The sequence below is a fragment of the Erpetoichthys calabaricus genome, chromosome 5 (assembly GCF_900747795.2).
Source record: "Erpetoichthys calabaricus chromosome 5, fErpCal1.3, whole genome shotgun sequence".
NCBI classification, from domain to species: Eukaryota; Metazoa; Chordata; class Cladistia; order Polypteriformes; family Polypteridae; genus Erpetoichthys; species Erpetoichthys calabaricus.
Genome location: NC_041398.2, coordinates 18809791 through 18829860, shown reverse-complemented (window position 1 = coordinate 18829860; position 20070 = coordinate 18809791). Strand labels below are relative to the sequence as shown.

The 20070-nt window shown below is 42.2% G+C and overlaps 1 protein-coding gene across 1 annotated transcript in view; it reads left to right on the top strand.

The window, feature by feature from the left end:
• The first annotated feature begins 904 nt into the window (after positions 1-904).
• LOC127527739 (zinc finger protein 154-like) overlaps positions 905-20070 on the top strand; it is a 30729-nt gene continuing 11563 nt past the window's right edge. Inside the window, exons 1-2 of the mRNA XM_051927457.1 lie at positions 905-1179; positions 18169-18654. Of these exons, the coding sequence (XP_051783417.1) occupies positions 981-1179; positions 18169-18654 (685 nt within the window). The 5' untranslated portion in view covers positions 905-980. The remainder of the gene's footprint in view (positions 1180-18168; positions 18655-20070) is intronic.

Genomic DNA, 20070 nt, shown 5'->3' with positions numbered 1-20070 from the left:
AGAAGCAGTGTAAAGGCTGGGGTCCCAGAGGAAGAAACCCATTTATTGCAAATCTTGAAGTTAGGAAATGCCCAAGCAAATGACTGGTGCTGGTGATGGTCGCACTGTGACAAGGGGGAGATATTGTGGTTCTCATTTGGTAAAAAAGATACATGTGGGAAATCAAATAAGATATAAAGAGTAACACAAAAATGACACTTCCAGTTAATGACAGGATCTTCAGAAAATTGATTTTTCCCTCTTGAGACCTCAACCTTTGTATTGCTTCTGTATTTTATTCATAACAAATTGTACCTTACAGAGGGGCAGCATAATAGCACGGATGTGCATGTTTTGTGGATTGGTGATTCCAGTTTTCCCCATGACTGAGCCCTATGATGGCCCACCATCCTGTTGAGCATTATGTCTTATTTTGTGACAAGAGAAAAGACAGACAGACAGAAACCCCTTTCAAACAAATCAAATGTCCATTTCCCCCCTATCACCCCCTCTGTGGCCAATAGAACTTCATTGGTCTGTGGACACCTGACAGTAATAACGTCTCTGGCACTAAAGAAAGCATTTGCTTGAATGACCACGTTTTCCACAACAAACACCAGTCCAAATGACCTGAATTAAGAAACTCTGGAAAACTGAAACATTAACTTGAATTTCATTTTGAACCTAGTACCGGGACACTGAGATCCACATTCAGAACACAGGGTTGGCACTCCCTGGTGGCCTCACCAACACCTCTTCCAACAGCAACCCATGCTTTTTCCTGGTTGGTCTCCCAACAATTTACTGGCCGGGCCTGAACATGCTTAGCTTCAGGTGGGTGACCTGTTCTGAAGTGCATGTGATATGGCGAAAATATGGAACAATTCATGAATTTGCGTGTCATCCTTGCCAGGGGACTTATTGAGTTGTATGGTTTTATTCGAAAGAAATTTGTTTTAAGAATAAAAAACAAAAATACTAATTCGCCTTCTGTCCAGTAGATGGCAGTTTACAGCTGCGCTATTCCTTTTCCAGCCCATCGACTCCTCTTTGATGACGTGCTTTGTTACTCGTTGTTCGATTCCGCTGGCGGGCTGCTCGGACTGCCGCACGACACGCGTTTGTGCGCCTCAGAGACAAAAGGCAACAGAAGAAGAAGTGGAAAAGGAACAAGAAAGAAGAGTAGAAGAAAGAGCGTCGGTAAGCAACGGGAGCATCGAGCGAGCGTGAGAATGCAGCGTGGGAGAGGAGCGGGTGTTTAGGAAAGCAAGGGCAGCGTGCGGGCGATGAGTAATAAGAGAGGGGGATGCAAAGCAAGACGGAGAGAAGCAGAATGAGAAAGAAAAAAGGAAAAGAGACTCGTGACAGTCTGAGCAAATCCGTCAGTTTTAGGGGTGAACCTCCAACCACCCCTGCACCCTCTTATGCTCACGCTGAGTCTCCAGACTGCCGTGTTTGCCGCTCGCTCGTCCTTTCCCGTCAGTGCGCGACCAGCAGTCCGAGTTAATAAAATAAATGAGTCCAAGTATCACAAGACGTTTCTCCCAAGTAGCGTTTACAATTCGGATAGAAGGTTGGAGGAACACGGGGGTTGGGATCTAAGAAAGTGGAGGGGTGCGTGGCTGTGACATAAAACGGTCACGACACCTTCGTTGTGTTGAATTTATAAGTGCTTTATTTTAAAAGAAAATAGGAACGACGTCTTGAATTTATAGGGTGACACGGTAGGTTTCAAAGTGGCGGCGATCCGTCTGTAAAAGCGGATGGAGTGGCGGCAGTAGCGCCTGTCACTTGTTCGGTTTGATTCTGACATTTTGTACAAACGTGGCGGTGTTCGGTTCATGGCAGACATTCATTTCTTCAGATACGCGCCCTCGTTCATTCTCACAACAATCCTTTTATAAACTCGGCAGTCAAAATGGAAAAGTAAAATAAATAACAGAGAAAGATCCCATGTCGTCTTTAAGTGTCAAATCTAATAGATCGATTGGAATGATTTGCACCAGAAATCTAAGACAAAGGACAAGCACTTACCAGAAAAGCCCAAACGTCGAGCTGATTTTGGCTTTACACGCTCGTTTCACTGAGTGGTGTGTGATCAGGCCTCCTCACTCGTTGAAGCTTGAAGATAGATACAGTAGATACTTTATTAATCACAAGGGGAAATTCACATACTCCAGCAGCAGCATACTGATAAAAAAAAATATTAAAGAGTGATAAAAATGCAGGTATAACAGACAATAACTTTGTATAATGTTAACGTTTACCCCCCCGGGTGGAATTGAAGATTCGCATAGTGTGGGGGAGGAACGATCTCCTCAGTCTGTCAGCGGAGCAGGACGGTGACAGCAGTCTGTCGCTGAAGCTGCTCCTCTGTCTGGAGACTATACTGTTTAAAATCAAAGATAAAGTAAGGGGAAACTGTAATAAAACACAAATGGCGGATTTACCGTAATACTGTCGAGTGCCACGTTCGCCCTGCCATTTCAATGAATGAAGTCCCACGTGGTGATGAGTTTGATTGTCAACTTGAAATAAAGTCTCCTCTCGTGTGTGCCAGCTGGTGACACATTGATGAGCTGACAGATGACATTCAAGGTCCGTCGACTTCATGAGTCTGGTGGGGTGAAAGGCCCGCAGTCCAGTGAGATGACTCGGCTGATGTAAGTGGGTCTGCACACCCCGTGGAGTGTTTATTTCATATTTATTGTTTAATTGTTCATTGTTATTTGCCTTTTTCATATGTACCCATCACATTTTAGAGCCAGGACTAATTTTCTAAAAATCTTTTATCTTATTTCCAATGCATGTGATTTGAGTATGAAAGAGTGTGCTGTGTAAAGACGTAGTTATTGGTCTGCTTTAAAACACAGAGATGAGAGCTGTCGGCTTGAGAGAGTTTGCTGCTATACTGATGGTTTAAATTTTCATTTATTTATTTATTTTTGACCAAGTTTAATCTCCAGGGTTTCTGTAGAGCAGTGCCACCCCCAAGCCAAACCGGGCTCTAAGCAGAATCTTCTTGGACTCACTCCTCCCTGAATCCGCTACATTAGTATTTCTTATAACGGCTTACATTTGAACAGTTCATATATAAATAAATACAAATTTTAAGAGGCACACGTCACAAACTTAACTGTAAAATGTAATTTGAAATACATTTTTTTTTTAGCAATCAAAAGCTGAAAGTGAAAGTTCCGGGGTTTCTTCAGTCTCTCTGTTGCATATCACGACAGCACACGTTGCCATTCTCTGAAAGCAAAGTCGTCTATGAGTTGATGCTGATGGAAACCAAGCTGCTCATATTATGTGGTTGGGCCATGCATGACCTCAAGTATGGCATGATGAGCTGAAGTTTTGAAAATCTGCTGTCTGGAAGTGGGATTGCTACAATGTGGAGGGCAACCCATTGGACTTAAGTAGTATTTAATGGCATTGGCACACCAATTGATTTGTTTCAATTATAAGTGAAGGCTTTATTAGTTGTAATAATAATAACAACTAAAGGGCTCTGCCCTCTGCTTGCTTCACTCCCCAACCCCTGGGGGCAGGCGCTGGGCACCCAATATCTCACGGCTGAGCCACACGAAGGGCGTTAGGGTGCCACTCTGATAGAGAAAGCGATTTGTATTTAAAGAGTTGGTATATAGAAGAGTATGCAGGGTGCAGGAGGAAGATGGTTTGGTCCTCAGTTATTATAGATAGAAAATCAGCCACTTGAGTATTTCACTACAACTGTCTATTTTAAATACCAGTGAATAATAAAAGTAGTAAAAATATGATAAAAAGTAAATAAAAAAAAATTATATTAACACCTCATCAAAAACAATATTATGAATAACTTTATCCCCTAAAGCAGGGGTTGCCAACTCTGGTCCTGGAGGACCACCGTGATTGCAGGTTTTCATTCTAACCCTTTTCTGTATAAGTGACCTGTTTTTGCTGCTAATTAACTCCTTTTACATTCCTTTTAATTGACCTGCTGTTGAAGACTCAGACCCCTTTATTGTTTCTTTTTCTGTAAATAGCAGCCAAACAATAATGAGATACAAAATGAGCCAAAACAACTGGTGTGCATCATACAATATCTGAAAATAAAGAAAGATGAAGGTCTCGGGAATGTCGATTTGCTGAGGTCTCCTAAACATTTTAATGGTGCTCTTAGAAAAGAGAAAATCAACAATTTCAGAAATGTCTGCTATGGCACAACGAGAGCAGCAACAAGCCACAAAATTAAAGAACGGGTTTAATTAACGACAGGAATGGGCACCTCATATTAAGCAGCTGGTTGGAGTTTGAGGCCCTGATTATAGGTGGTCTTCTGTTGGCTCCCTCGCTTCACATTTCATTTCAGTTTGGGTGCCATTTAAGGAAAGAAATGAAGCAATTCAGAGCAACGATGGAGAAATTCAGGAGAACAAATCTTAAAATAAGCAATTCAATTAAAATAAATGTAAAAGGAGTTAATTAGCAGCACAAACAGGGCACCCGTTAAAAAAAGGGTTAGAATGAAAACCTGCAGCCACAGCGGTCCTCCAGGACTGGAATTGGCGACCCCTGCCCTACAGTACACTTTATAAACGTTGCTTTTTTGCATTGCTGTTCGCATATTGTTTAGAATATTTTTCTCTTTTTTGTTTATTGGACGATTCTCTTTGTTGTTGATTTTTATCATATGTAGCTCTTTTTCTGTTCGTTATCAGCTCTTTCCATTCTTTTTCTATCACGATGGATAATTTGATGTTCTTGAGTAGATCATTTGCTGTTCTGCTTTGCCATTATGACTGATTGCATTGAAGGGTGAGTTAGCACTGAGAGTGTCACGTGGTGGGATGGAGAACAGAGGCGATGTAGGAGTGACGATTGGGCGAACGGTGTGGTCAAGGCTGAATAATCCGTGCACGGCGGAAAACTTCTCTAATATGGTAGAGAGAGATACCATGGACCATTTTTATATGTGCTGTTACTCTGTGACACTTGATATAACCAACAGTGTCACTTGTGACGTGATACAACAAAACAATTTTAATACTTCCACTATTACCTGTACTACTACTCCTAATAAAGATAATAATAGAAAATACAACTACTATTACTATTACAGTATCTCACCAAAGTGAGTACACCCCTCACATTTTTGTAAATATTTGATTCTGTCTTTTCATGGGACAATACTGAAGTTATGACACGTTGCTCCAATGTAAAGTAGTCCATGTACAGTTTGTGCAAATTTGCTGTCCCCTCAAAATAACTCGACACACAGCCATCAATGTCAACAAAAGTGAGTGCACCCCTAAGTGAAAAATGTCCAAATTGTGCCCAAAGTGTCCATATTTTGTGTGGCCACCATTATTTTCCAGCACTGCCTTAACTCTCTTGGGCATGGAGTTCACACGAGCTTCACAGGTCGCCACTGGAATCCTCTTCCTTTCCTTCATGATGACATCACGGAGCTGGTGGATGTTAGAGACCTTGCGCTTTTCCATCTTCCGTTTGTTGTACATCTACAGATGCTCAATAGGGTTTAGGTCTGGAGACATGCTTGGCCAGTCCAGCACTTTTACCCTCAGTTTCTTTAGCAAGGCAGTGGTGGTCTTGGAGGTGTGTTTGTTGTCGTTATCATGTTGAAATACTGCCCTGCGGCATAGGGAGGAGATCGTGCTCTGCTTCATTAGGTCACAGGACATGTTGGCATTCATGGTGCCTTCAATGAACTGTAGCACCCTAGTGCACTCATGCAGCCCCAAACCATGACACTCCCACCACCATGCTTGACTGTAGGCGAGACACACTTGTCTTTGTACTCCTCACCTGGTTGCCGCCACACACGCTTGACACCATCTGAACCAAAGAAGTTTATCTTGGTCTCATCAGTTCCAGTAAGCCTGTCTGTTTTGTGCATCATCTTTAGAAGAGGCTTCCTTCTGGGACGACAGCCAAGCAGACCAATGTGATGCCGTGTGCGGCGGGCATATGGTCTGAGCACAGACAGGCTGACCCCCCTCTGCAGCAATGCTGGCAGCACTCATACGTCTGTTTTCAAAAGACAACCTCTGGATATGACGCTGAGCACGGGCACTCAACTTCTTTGGTTGACCGTGACAAGGCCTGTTCTGCGTGGAACCTGTCCTGTTAAACCACTGTATGGTCTTGGCCACCGTGCTGCAGCTCAGTTTCAGGGTGTTGCCAATCTTCTTATCGCCTCAGCCATCTTTACGTAGAGCAACAATTCTTGTTTTCAGATCCTCAGAGAGTTCTTTGCCATGAGGTGCTATGTTGAACTTCCAGTGACCAGTATGAGAGAGTGTGAGAGCGATAACAGCAAATGTAACACACCTGAGACCTTGTAACACCAACGAGTCACATGACACCAGGGAGGGAAAATGGCTAATTGAGCACAATTTGGGCAATTTTCACTTAGGGGTGTACTCACTTTTGTTGTTAGACATTAATGGCTGTGTGTTGAGTTATTTTGAGGGGACAGCAAATTTACACAATCTGTACACGGACTACTTTACATTGGAGCAAAGTGTCACATCTTCAGTGTTGTCCCATGAAACGATAGAATAAAATATTTACAAAAATGTGAGGGGTGTACTCACTTTTGTGAGGTCCTGTATATTGAATACTGTTACTGCTAATAATAGTACAGAAAAAAATACTACTGAACATGCTTAAAAACTTTCTACAGTGAATACAGGGTCAAAGTGAAGCTGAATATTTAGGTATTTAAAAACTGAACATGTGAATGTGTCACCTATAACTTATGAATTCATCTAAACTTCTTTTTGTCCATACGGCATTAACTGAATCAGTAAAGTTAGCTCCAATGAATTAATAATAATAATAATAATAATAATACATTTTATTTATATACAGTAATCCCTCCTCCATCGCGGGGGTTGCTTTCCAGAGCCACCCGCGAAATAAGAAAATCCGCGAAGTAGAAACCATATGTTCATGTGGTTATTTTTATATATTTTAAGCCCTTATAAACTCTCCCACACTATTATAAACATTTTATGCACAGTTATACAGCATAAACCCTTTGTATTCTCTTAGATATTAGGTAAGATTCGTTGAAATTATGTATGTAAACACAGTTTACATACAGTAAAACCTAAATATTATTTTAAAGATATCGAGCATCTCCGATATCAATACGTTACAGCCATTACAACAGACAGGCCACCAGCAATAAATACGTACAATACAAGAAAAATTGTATACAGTAAAATGTGTGTACAGCGACACTAAACTATGTACATGTAATAAGTACTGTACGTAAATAATTAATTATGGTTACTCACCAACAATGACACGACGACTTGTCCGATAACGATGAGTTTAATTTTACTGCACAACAAAGGATAGCGTTACAGCTCTTCTAAAGGAGCCTCTTCAGGCGACTGTGTAGCAGCGCCGTTGTTCTTCTTCCAGCACTCTTCAATCCAAATCCCTAAAGCAGATTCCATCCAGACTACTGCCTTACCACGTCCACTTGCAACTCGTTTTGCGCCCTGATTAACGGACACTGCGGCCGTAGATCTTATATGCTTTTCCTCCTTTTTAAATAAAAAGAATCGTGGACTCATTGATGCTGTAATTGTGTCCTGCAGCGGTGTAGCTGTTCCCCTCCTTCAACATATCCAAAACTTTTACCTTTTCTGCAATCCTGAAGCATTAGCAGTAACGTGCATTAATTCTGAATGAGTGAAATTAGACTTCCTGGTTAATGCAGCACTCCGTCGCTGAGCCAATCAGCAGAACACAGGAACTTAACCTCGTGCTCTGATTGGGTAGCTTCTCAGCCATCCGCCAATAGCGTCCCTTGTTTGAATTCAAATGGGCAAATCAACTGAGGAAGCACACGTACTGTAGACCGCAGACATCCGCGAAGCAGTGAAAAATCCGCGATATATATTCACATATGCTTACATTTAAAATCCGCGATGGAGTGAAGCCGCAAAAGACGAAGCGCGATATAGCAAGGGATCACTGTAGTGCCTTTCCCATGCTCAAGGCACTTACAGAATATAATAAAGAACGGCAGCATATACAGTATATAGCATTGTACAAACCAGATAAATAAAGAAGATTAAGACAGTGAATTCTGAAAAAAAAGAAACAACCAACGGCTGAAGTTCCTGTGCTTCTTGCCTTGCACCCAGTGCTGCTGATCATCACTGACTCCTTGGGACCCTAAACCGGGCTGATTTAAATTTACCTCTCAGCACAGGTGGGATGTCAGCGGATGATCGGAGTACATGTATGTATGAAATTATAGCCCCAGGCAGACAATGTCTTTGTGGGGGAAAACTACTACTACTATTAATAATAATAACTATAATATCAAATACAACTACTATTAATACTACTATTACCAATGTATAAAATACTACTGCTAATAAAGTAAAAACTACTAGTGTGCTTAATAAACGTAATGCAGTAAATACAGGATCGAAGTAAAGCTAAATACTTAGGTATTTTAACTAATCAATGTGAATGTATCTCCTACGCTTATGAATTCATCTAAACTTCTTTTTGTTCTTCCAGTGACAGCGGACAGCAATATGGCATTTACTAAATCAGTAATGTCAGCTACCAATGAAATGAGCCAACAGTTGTAGCTCATCTAAGCTGGCTTTTCATTTTTATGTCAAAGTTGTGTCTGGTGGTTTCCCACAATCCCATCAGTCACTGACTAGTAAGCCAGTGCGCCGCCTTTGTGTCGGTGACATTTACAAACGTGACATCAACACTCTGATGAAATGTTGACTACCGTTAAGAGCCTGTAACAATGTGTGGAGGTCCTGAGGTCTGTAAGGCGGTAATAAATAATCCAGCAACATCAGATAATGTCTGTTAGACACGCTGTATCAAAATTATTGGACCTAATGCACCTCCATTAGTCCAGTAACCCAATGGCTTTAGTTTAGTGGCAATGGAGCTTACTGGAAAGTGGATAAATTTAAATTTCAAAAATACATTTGTAAGCACAGCATGAGGGGCTTCTTCATGTTTTCATTTTTTTTTTTGGTTCTTTTATGCGGTCCTGACTGGTGTTGACTGAAAGCCAACTCTCTACTCTTTTTAATGGAAAATGATCACAACCGGTGTTTGCCAACAGCGTTAATTTGATGATTCAGGAAACGGCAGTAACCCCAACAGAGTCAAGCTGTGGACCTCCAGCGCTCCGCTCCGTTGAGGAGGTTGACGTTTTACATTGTACGACAGTCGCATGTCACATGGTACGCCCGCTTACCCAATGGCAAGGATTAGGGTTGTGGGAGGAGCTATCTGACTCAAGGCAAGTAAATGAAATACTAAAAATGTGCAAATCCAGCTGGTTGTCCAGCAGAGCACCTAAATAAGAGAGATCTACGAATCTCCAACGGGCCCCTCCACATCAGTCTTCTGATCACGGCCTCCATGCACAGTGCGTGATCTCTGCTATAGAGTCCAGACAAATCAAAAAACTGCAGTGTTACGACATGAAGAGGAGTTAAAAGAAAAGACAAAAAAGCCATTGAAATCTATTCGGATCTGAAAGGGTTTTTTTCCTTAGAAAATTAAAGAATTTGTTTCAATTTCTTTTTTAAGGCCGTGATCACGACTTAAGGTTATTTATACCATACAGCAGTGCTCTCTGTTATGCACCCATAGCTGAAAACTGCACTCACTAAGTCTGAGGCTCCATGCTGCCACAGGAGCCACTTGCTAGTCCCATCCTGTGAATGGCATTCAGCTCAAGTTTACTGCTTGACGGGATTCACAAAAATCTGAGATTCTCCCAAGAAGTATTTACAATACAAACGGAGAACCCGCAAGAAATCCCTTGTTGACCTAGGGACAGTAATGGGGTTACCAGAGCATATCCTCAAAGCAGCAGGTATGAGTCAGGGTGCCAGTCAGTCCATCACTCACACTCGGTCAGTTCAGCCTAACCTGCGTTCACACTTATTGTCCAGCACACTGGGCTCCTAACTGTAGTTACAGATTTAAAAAGAAATGTCGCATAAACGGCAAAATGTATTCAGTGTCTATTGTTTGTGTTACTGTCGGTAGTGTGTGGGAAACGCGTCATGGACAATTCCAGTGTGGTGTGTGGGAGTAACCATAAATGTAAACAGCATGCAATATAAGCTTCTGTGTGTGTATAAATATGTGTGTGTGTGTAAATGTGTGTGTATGTGTATATGTATGTATATACAGTACTGTGCAAAAGTTTTAGGCAGGTGTGAAAAAATGCTGTAAACAAAGAATGCTTTCAGAAATATAAATAATGATTGTTTATTGTTATCAATTTACAAAATGCAAAGTGAGCGAACAAAAGAAAAATCTAAATCAACTCAATATTTGGTGTTCCTACCCTTTGCCTTCAAACCAGCATCAATTCTTCTAGGTCCACTTGCACAAAGTCAGGGATTTTGTAGGATTCTAGTCAGGTGTTTGATCAACCAATTCTACCAAACAGGTGCTAATGATCATCAATGTCACACGTAGGTTGAAACACAGTCATAAACTGAAACAGAAACAGCTGTGGAGGAGGCTTCAAACTGGGTGAGGAACAGCCAAACTCTGCTACCAAGGTGAGGTTGTGGAAGACAGTTTCATGTCATGGCAAGATTGAGCACAGCAACAAGACACAAGGTAGTTCTACTGCATCAGCAAGGTCTCTCCCAGACAAAGATTTCAAAGCAGACTGGGGTTTCAAGATGTGCTGTTCAAGCTGTTTTGAAGAAGCACAAAGAAACGGGCAACGTTGAGGATCGTAGACACAGTGGTCGGCCAAGGAAACTTAGTGCAGCAGATGAAAGACACATCAAGCTTATTACCCTTCGTAATCGGAAGATGTCCAGCAGTGCCATCAGCTCAGAACTGGCAGAAACCAGTGGGACCCAGGTACACCCATCTATTGTCCGGAGAAGTCTGGCCAGAAGTGGTCTTCATGGAAGAGTTGCAGCCAAAAAGCCATACCTTCAACGTGGAAACAAGGCCAAGCGACTCAAGTATGCACGAAAACATAGGAACTGGGGGGCAGAAAAATGGCAGCTGGTGCTCTGGACTGAAGAGTCAAAATTTGAAATATTTGGCTGTAGCAGAAGGCAGTTTGTTCGTCGAAGGGCTGGAGAGCGGTACAGTAATGAGTGTCTGCAGGCAACAGTGAAGCATGGTGGAATTTCCTTGAACGTTTGGGGCTGCATTTCTGCAAATGGAGTTGGAGATTTGGTCAGGATTAATGGTGTTCTCAATGCTGAGAAATACAGGCAGATACTTCTCCATCATGCAATACCATCAGGGAGGCGTATGATTGGCCCCAAATTTATTCTGCAGCAGGACAACAACCCCAAACATACAGCCAAAGTCATTAAGAACTATCTTCAGCGCAAAGAAGAACAAGAAGTCCTGGAAGTGATGGTATGCCCCCCACAGAGCCCTGATCTCAACATCATCGAGCGTGTCTGGGATTACATGAAGAGACAGAAGGATGTGAGGAAGCCTACATCCACAGAAGATCTGTGCTTAGTTCTCCAAGATGTTTGGAACAACCTACCAGCTGAGTTCCTTCAAAAACTGTGTGCAAGTGTACCTAGAAGAATTGATGCTGTGTTGAAGGCAAAGGGTGGTCACACCAAATATTGATTTGATTTCGATTTCTCTTTTGTTCATTCACTGCATTTTCTTGATTGATGAAAATAAATGATTAACACTTCCATTTTTGAAAGCATTCTTTGTTTACAGCATTTTTTCACACCTGCCTAAAACTTTTGCACAGTACCATATATGTGTGTGTGTGTATATATATATATATATATATATATAATGTGTGTTTGTGTGTGTGTGTATAGTAAAAGAAGCACACGATAACACAGTTAAAAGGTTGGGGAACCGTCCACATATTCTGTAGAGTCAGGAAATTGGTGTGGCACGTTTGTTACAGGCAACTGTAAAAACATAGAAACAAGACAGTCTTTAGGTGGAAAGATGGCTTATTTATGGAGGAGGGGACGGTGAAAAGGATGTCTGGAACAGCAGGGAATCCTGGGAAGGTTGTGATGTCATCTGGAAGGGACAAGACGTGACTAAGGAATGCGGAAGTGGTGCGTCCGTCCCGGCGAGTAACTGGCAATGCTGTCACTGTCCTATTACAGAACAGAGAGATGGGTTATGTACTGGCTTTCTCCTCCATCTTGCGGGTTCACGCAGCGCATCGGGTCCTTTGTTTGCCCCCTAATCTCACGTGTGTGACATATATACGGTATATATATGGAAGCGAAGGTCTGTGATACGGTTTGCATATTTACAGCTGGAGATCCACAAAGGGAGAAAAAATGATTCACGTATCATAAAGTTGTTTTTATTCCTGAACTGTCTGCCCCTACCAGGAGCCTTCATCAGACGATAATGCTTAGACTTACAAGAATCAAAGGCAATATATAGCAAAATTAGGGGGGGGGGGGGGGGGGGGGGGGGGGTTATTGGTTGTAAAGTTTTATTTATTGTGAATAACAACAGCAACATTTATTGATATAGCACATTTTCATACAAATAATAAGACAACACTAATTAACATAGAATATGTTCTACTTAAGTTTGCATATGCTGGGTTTATGTCCTAATTTCTGTTAATGGTGTTTTTGTCTGATAGCCAAGACTCGGCCAGCTCTCTGGCACTTTTAGTACTGGCCTTAAATCTTACTTGTACGTTGTCCCAGTTAAACGTAAGTCCTGTTGATTTAGTATGCGTATAGATCTGTGATCGTGAGTCCTTTCTTCTGATGGCATTGTGATGTTCCTGTATACGTGTTGCAATTCTTTTTGATGTTTGCCTCATGTATACCGCTGAGCAAGAACTGCATGGCATGCTATAAACTGCGTTTCGTGTTTCTGCTGTCGATTTCTTGTTTTTAGCGTTGAAAAGGACAGTTCGCAGATTGTTTGCAGGTTTGTGTGCTATTCTGATGCCTGATTTGGCCAGGATGCGTGCTGCACCTTCTGACACACCGTGTTGATAAGGAAGTGTGTACCAGGTGGGGATGGGGGTGTCTGGTTTGAGTCAATTGTTTGGTGAGTTTTTTGGTGTCTTCTGTGTAGGCATTGTTTAATGAATGTCTTTGAGTGTCCGTTTGAAGTGAAAAGATGGAAAAGATAGCGTCTCTCATTCGTTTTTGTTTCCTTCGTACTCCAGATCGCTGCTTCATTCTTCTTTATGTAGCATACGGTGCTTGCATTAATGCCATAGTGGCGCGCTACTGCAGAATAACTTTTTAGTTCCCAGAGCAAATCCAGTAGTTCAGCCTTCTCCTGGAGTGTTTCAAACTTCTTCTGGCGCTTAGGCTCAGTTCTGGAAGCCTTAGAAGGTGCAGGGCGATTCAACGACATCGTGTGCGTTTAAGAATAACAAAACAATAACAAAATGGAAAACACGAGCCCACTCAGCTGGAGACGCGTCACAAAGCAGCAGTCAATCATCAGCAATGAGAAATGAATAATGCTCTTGGATTGGTTACTTTCACCATCCCAAAGCGCGTTTCCCTCAGCGGTTGCTTCCTGTTCTCTCTACAGCACAGTATTGCCACGGAAAAAGGCATAAAAAATTGCGGAGGATATTTGCGCTTTCCACTAACAATTATTACTTGGGTTCTAAGAACCGTGACTTCACGGGGGTCTGCTGTGTATATATATTACATTGCTTGCAGTTTTTGTAACATTGGTGCTGCTGTTTCAGGCATCTGTTGCTGCATACTCTGGCAGCTGGGCAAAGGCAGCGGGCAGTGGCTGTCTTCGACCAGCTGTCTTTGCAGAGCCGGTGGTGGCCATCTTTGTGCAGCCTGCAGCAGCCAAGCAGCTGGTGGTGACAGCTGTCACAGTATGCAGCAAAAGATGCTTGAAACAGCAGTGCCAATGTAACACATACTGCAGGTAGCATACTGCTGGGAAACAGAGCTAAACTATAACTTAAAATGGGGTTTTGTCAACGTTTACTGCTGATTACCACCCTCAAACCCCAGATGTAGATTAATATCGACAGGCGCCTGAACCCTATGTGCTAACCTAAATCGACACCCACCCTGAAAAAGTTAATTATCTATCTGTCTGTCTATCACAAAACTGCTCATGTCATTTCTCAATGTAGTCTCCACTCTTCTCAATACACTTGTGTCACCTGCCTGGAACTGCCTGCAGAATAAAAGGCTTTGTGTTGTCCGCCCAACCATTCATGCACCCGAGTTCTTGTCGGACACGAGATGCTGAGGGGTGCTACAGTCACTAGTGCAACTTAATGTGCACTAAAAAATTTCCATTTTATAAGAAATACTGATCATCCAGACTTGGACAGCATCTCAATAATATATAAAGACATCTCAAAGTCTGTTCCTTTCAAAGATCGCCGGGTACGTTGGAGAAAAGACCATTCATTTTTTTTTCTATAATTTTCTGGAACATTCTGGTTGATTTTGCGACTTCTCTCATCGCGCTAAGTATCATAGTTCGCTTGCAGCAGCGATTTATAGGCGCAAAGCAGAGGAGAAGGAATACAATTAATCAATTGGTGCTCAAATTATTTGACACGCTGTCTCGGACATACATTTCAAAAAATACTGTTTTGGAGCATGATGATTTAGTTCATTATCGTACAGAATTTTAAAATTTCCATTAATCCTTCTGCCTCCCCACAGCTTAGCATTGAAAGTTGGAGCACCGATTATCCTTTTGAGTAACCTGAGACCACCCAAACTTTTCAGTAGTACTTGTTTTCAGGTCTGACAGCTTCAGAACAACATCAGAGAGGGGATAATCACCACAGGATGTGACATTGGCGATTAGGGTTTTAATCCCTCGCATTCCTCTCATCGTCACAGACCTGCCCTTTCAATTCAAGAGAGTACAGTTCCTGGTGAAGCGTGGCTTTGAAATGTCAATTAACGAGGCCCAGGGACAGACACTCGAGTTGGCAGGGGTTGATCTTAGCTTACCAGGCTTCCTACGTCACTTCCTCCCGGGTTAGTTCCCCAAGAAACCTATATGTCTACGCCCCTGATAGCAAAACCAAAAATATTATATATCAAGAGGCCCTCGGGATATGAAAGCTATCAATATAAATTCTTCTCAATACAAATTACATTACCAGATAGATAGTTGGCCTCCATGTGGGGGCTGACTTAGAGAGTCCTGCAGAGAATCATTTGCCAAACTTGTTTGAGGCAGTTCTCCCAACCCTATCATAAAATTGCAAAGAGACTTTGTTCTTAAAGGGGATAGGGGTACTTAACCATACAAATTTAAACATACAAAATATTTATCAACTTATATGCTCAAATTCACACCACAACAGGTGTTTCTTCTTTAAGGTCAAATGCAGCCTTTAGATCTTTCAGTGTTGCATTTAGACATCCTTGATTAGACCTGTGCTGTCAGTATGAAAACGTTCAAAGTATTAAAAAGCTCTGACCTTAAACTTTCTCCCCTTCCCTGTTCTTTTCTTGGTCTCCTTCAGCTGGATTTTCTCTCCATTTCAAGGCGGTTTTCACTTTAAATCTGCTGAGAACTTCTCAGGCTAACATGGAGGGCTCACAGCATTTCCAGGCCCTCATAAAGACTTTGTTTCCCACACCTGCCACCCATTTCCATTCCATAAGAAATACTGATCATTCTTGAAGACTCGGACAGCATCTCAATAACATATAAAGACATCTCAAAGTCTTTTCCTTTCAAAGATCGCAGGGTACGGTGGAGAAAAGACCATTCAATTAATATTACAGGAAAGGAGGGGAAGGCAGTCATTCATGAAAATACACTTTAGCTGCATATGCTTAAAGCATTCAGTCGTTCAACTTAAAATCTTACATTGAGCGCATTTATCTCATTTCAAATTGTTCAAAATGCATCTAGGCCAACATGAGAGTGTTGTAATCGAGCTCTAGTCTCACTGGGCCACATGTTCTGGGCGTGCAGCAAATTGACAACATTTTGGACAAAAATCTTTGCATACCTATCAGACAGTCTAGGGGTCACAATCCCTCCTAATCCACGAACAGCTGTTTGGTGGGCTCACAGAGGGGCTTAAAGTGGAGAAGGACAAACAAACGGCCATTGTGTTTACCTCACTAGTAGCATATAGACTTATTTTGCTCAACCGGAAAAATCCCCCACTACAACCCACTCCCTCGAAACCTACCCCCACCGCATTTTATAAGTCAGTGGGTAACTGATGTCCTTTACTATTTCTGATTGGAAGACATCACATTCTTGCTTAACTCTTTTAGGGCGGATGTTGACTTTTGTCGACAGGAGGGGTTGAGGGCGAATGTCGACAAAAGTCGACATCCAGGGATAGAGGGTGACAATCAGCTGTTAATGGCGACAAAACTCACTGTCACATCGCAGGCATTCCCTCTGTGCTTGGAGGAATGCTAGACTCGTTGACTCAGCGACTAATCCTTGTGTGTGCGTGAGTTGCGAAATGTAAACAATGGCAAGATGGCATCGACATGTCACAAGGGAGCGAAGCGAGTGCAGAAAAGAAAACACTCGGCAGACAATGTTTTCCGCATTATCGCGGAGTCGGACTCTGATTTTTCAGAATCGGATTTTATTGACAGTGATCAGGAGATCGAACAAGAGAGTGAGAAGCTGGCGTCAGCTGATCGGACACTAGCCGATGCTGCGCCAGCTGGTCCGCTGCCAGCTTAGCGCATTCGCGCAGCCGATGCATCTACGGCAAGGTTCAGAGCTACAGAGCAGAGGAATTGGAGCTTGTGGCACAGTGAGGGTGAACAGGAGACACATGGCTTCACAGTTGAAGCCAGACAGGCTGAAGAGGAAAAGAGGTGACAATACGGTTTTCATGTGGGCAGAAAACTTGGTGGCAGTGGCATGGCATGATGGCAAATGGGTGACTTGTCTCTCTACAGTACACACTAACAATATATGTGAGAAAGTGCAGCAACAGACAATTGAAAAGTAGGCACCAAAGCAACACATATTGTAAGGAGTGCAATGTGGCAATGACTGAAATTGGCTGCTTTGAGCGAGATCAGACTTTGCAGGACTTTGCTGTGTAAAATGTATGTGAAATCATAGAGTATGCAGGCTCATACAACATGCAAGACAGTAACATTTGTCAAAAGTAAATATTTTTTGTTGATTTCAATTGATTTGTGTTCTTTTTTTTTTAAAAAAGTTAGTTTTTGGAATAATATTCAGCCGTAGGAGAAAAGAAACAAAACAAAAAAATTAGCCCTAAAAGAGCTAAAGTGGAGAAGAACAAACAAACGGCCATTGTGTTTACCTCACTAGTAGCATATAGACTTATTTTGCTCAACCGGAAAAATCCCCCCCTACAACCCACTCCCTCGAAATCCACCCCCACCGCATTTTATAAGTCAGTGGGTAACTGATGTCCTTTACTATTTCTGATTGAAAGACATCACATTCTTGCTTAAAGGATCTGTTCAAAACTTCCATCCATCCATTATCCAACCCACTATATCCTAACTACAGGGTCATGGGGGTCTGCTGGAGCCAATCCCAGATTTTGGTGAAGATAAAGGTGAGCTGGTGGGCACACGCTCTGAGCACCCTACCAGGCACTCCATCTGGGCCAGCGCTCTCTCTCTCATCTATATCCTAACTACAAGGTCACAGGGGTCTGCTGGAGCCAATCCCAGCCAACACAGGGCGCAAGGCAGGAAACAAACCCCGAGCAGGATGCCAGCCCACCGCAGGGCGCACACACACACACATTAAGCACACACTAGGGACAATTTAGAATCGCCAATGCACCTAACCTGCATGTCTTTGGACTGTGGGAGGAAACCGGAGCATCTTGAGGAAACCCACGCAGACACGGGGGGAACATGCAAACTTAAAAAAAAAAAAAATATGGCAAGATTTAATTGATAAAACTTTAGAATAAGCATTTATATTGCGGAGAAATGGACATTCTCCGTCCTTTGTTGTTAGTAAAGATTTGCTCTTGCTGTTGGCTCTCCTCTCTTTCTCTTGGGTGGGGGTTCAGTTCTCTTTTGTTAAGTTTAACTTGATCGTATGGAGTGTTATTTTCTTCAAATACATTCATAAAGAAAGTCTCAGTTGGTGAGTTTCTGTGTTTGCTCTAGACATTAACCCTGAAATGTGCTCAGTTTATTTGTGAATATTCTAAATTATGTCACTCTTTAACAGGAAAAAGGAGCCGCTCCACACCATATGAGAAGAGCAGACACTTGCGGGTAGAGAAGAGTTTCTCACACAGCATGGCCTCAGCCACGGATGAAGGTGTGAATGAAAGACTGGCACACATTAAACAGGAGGAATATGACTGGGACACACCGGAGAAATTTTATTTCTGTGTGAAGGCAGAGAATTGTGAGGGAAGAATTTCAAATTTTAAAGAGGAGGGGTGCGAGCGAGAGACTGTTGACGTTAAAACTGAGGATTCAGAAGAGTCGTCCATTAATCTTGAACTGCAAAATCACGAGGGTGGAAGTTATTTGAAACAAGATGTTTCTAAAGAATCTCATTCCAGTGTACAGCCTCAGTTCACGAACTCAAGACCACTGGCTAGCCAAGAGAGTTCTATAGAACTGAAATCTGAGTTGGAAGAGGAAATCGATGAAGGAAACACGAGAGAAGCAGAAGAGCAGCAGTCATCTAGGAGTGTGGGAACAAGTAAGTAATGAGGTTAAATATTAAAGGAAGTGTAACTGATGCCATTTACAGATTCTACTGTCTTGGTGTTTTAAGGAGGTGGAAGTGAGAGGGGAATACATGTGTAAGTCCTAGTACAGCGACAAGCTGGTTGGATGCATAACAACTAATAACAGCTGTCCTAACAAATAATAAACCAAAAATGTCTGAACGAGCAGAAAAAAATATCAAAAGTTTCCAGCTTGCAACTTTCTACATAACAGTGATTATACCATTCAAACCTTGTCCAGAATGGCAATCATGCATACTCACGCTTTGCTGACGTACAAAGTATGTGTTTGCTGTGCTGATGTCATCCTTGCAGGTTTATTGTATAATTACAGCCTCTCTCTCTCTATAGATATATAGAGATATAGAAATATAGATATATCTATCTAGAGATACAGATATATCTCTGTCTATCTAGAGATATAGATATATCTCTCTCTCTCATATACAGTGGGTACGGAAAGTATTCAGACCCCCTTCAATTTTTCACTCTTTGTCATATTGCAGCCATTTGCTGAAATCATTTAAATTAATTTTTTCCCTCATTAATGTACACACAGCACCCCATATTGACAGACAAAAAAAAGAATTTTTGAAATTGTTGCAGATTTATTAAAAAAGTAAAACTGAAATATCACATGGTCCTAAGTATTCAGACCCTTTGCTTGGTATTTAGTAGAAGCCCCCTTTTGAGCTAATACAGCCAGGAGTCTTCTTGGGAAAGATGCAACAAGTTTTTCACACCTGGATTTGGGGATCCTCTGCCATTCCTCCTTGCAGATCCTCTCCAGTTCTGTCAGGTTGGATGGTAAACGTTGGTGGACAGCCATTTTTAGGTCTCTCCAGAGATGCTCAATTGGGTTTAAGTCAGGGCTCTGGCTGGGCCATTCAAGAACAGTCACAGAGTTGTTGTGAAGCCACTCCTTCGTTATTTTAGCTGTGTGCTTAGGGTCATTGTCTTGTTGGAAGGTAAACCTTCGGCCCAGTCTGAGGTCCTTAGCACTCTGGAGAAGGTTTTTGTCCAGGATATCCCTGTACTTGGCCGCATTCATCTTTCCCTCGATTGCAACCAGTTGTCCTGTCCCTGCAGCTGAAAAACACCCCCACAGCATGATGCTGCCACCGCCATGCTTCACTGTGGGGACTGTATTGGACAGGTGATGAGCAGTGCCTGGTTGTCTCCACACATACCTCAGTGCAAGACACATGACAGCCCGCATGGAGTTTGCTAAAAGACACCTAAAGGACTCTGAGATGGTGAGAAATAAGATTCTCTGGTCTGATGAGACCAAGATAGAACTTTTTGGCCTTAATTCTAAGCGGTATGCATGGAGACAACCAGGCACTGCTCATATAGATATAGATATAGATATATATAGATATAGATAT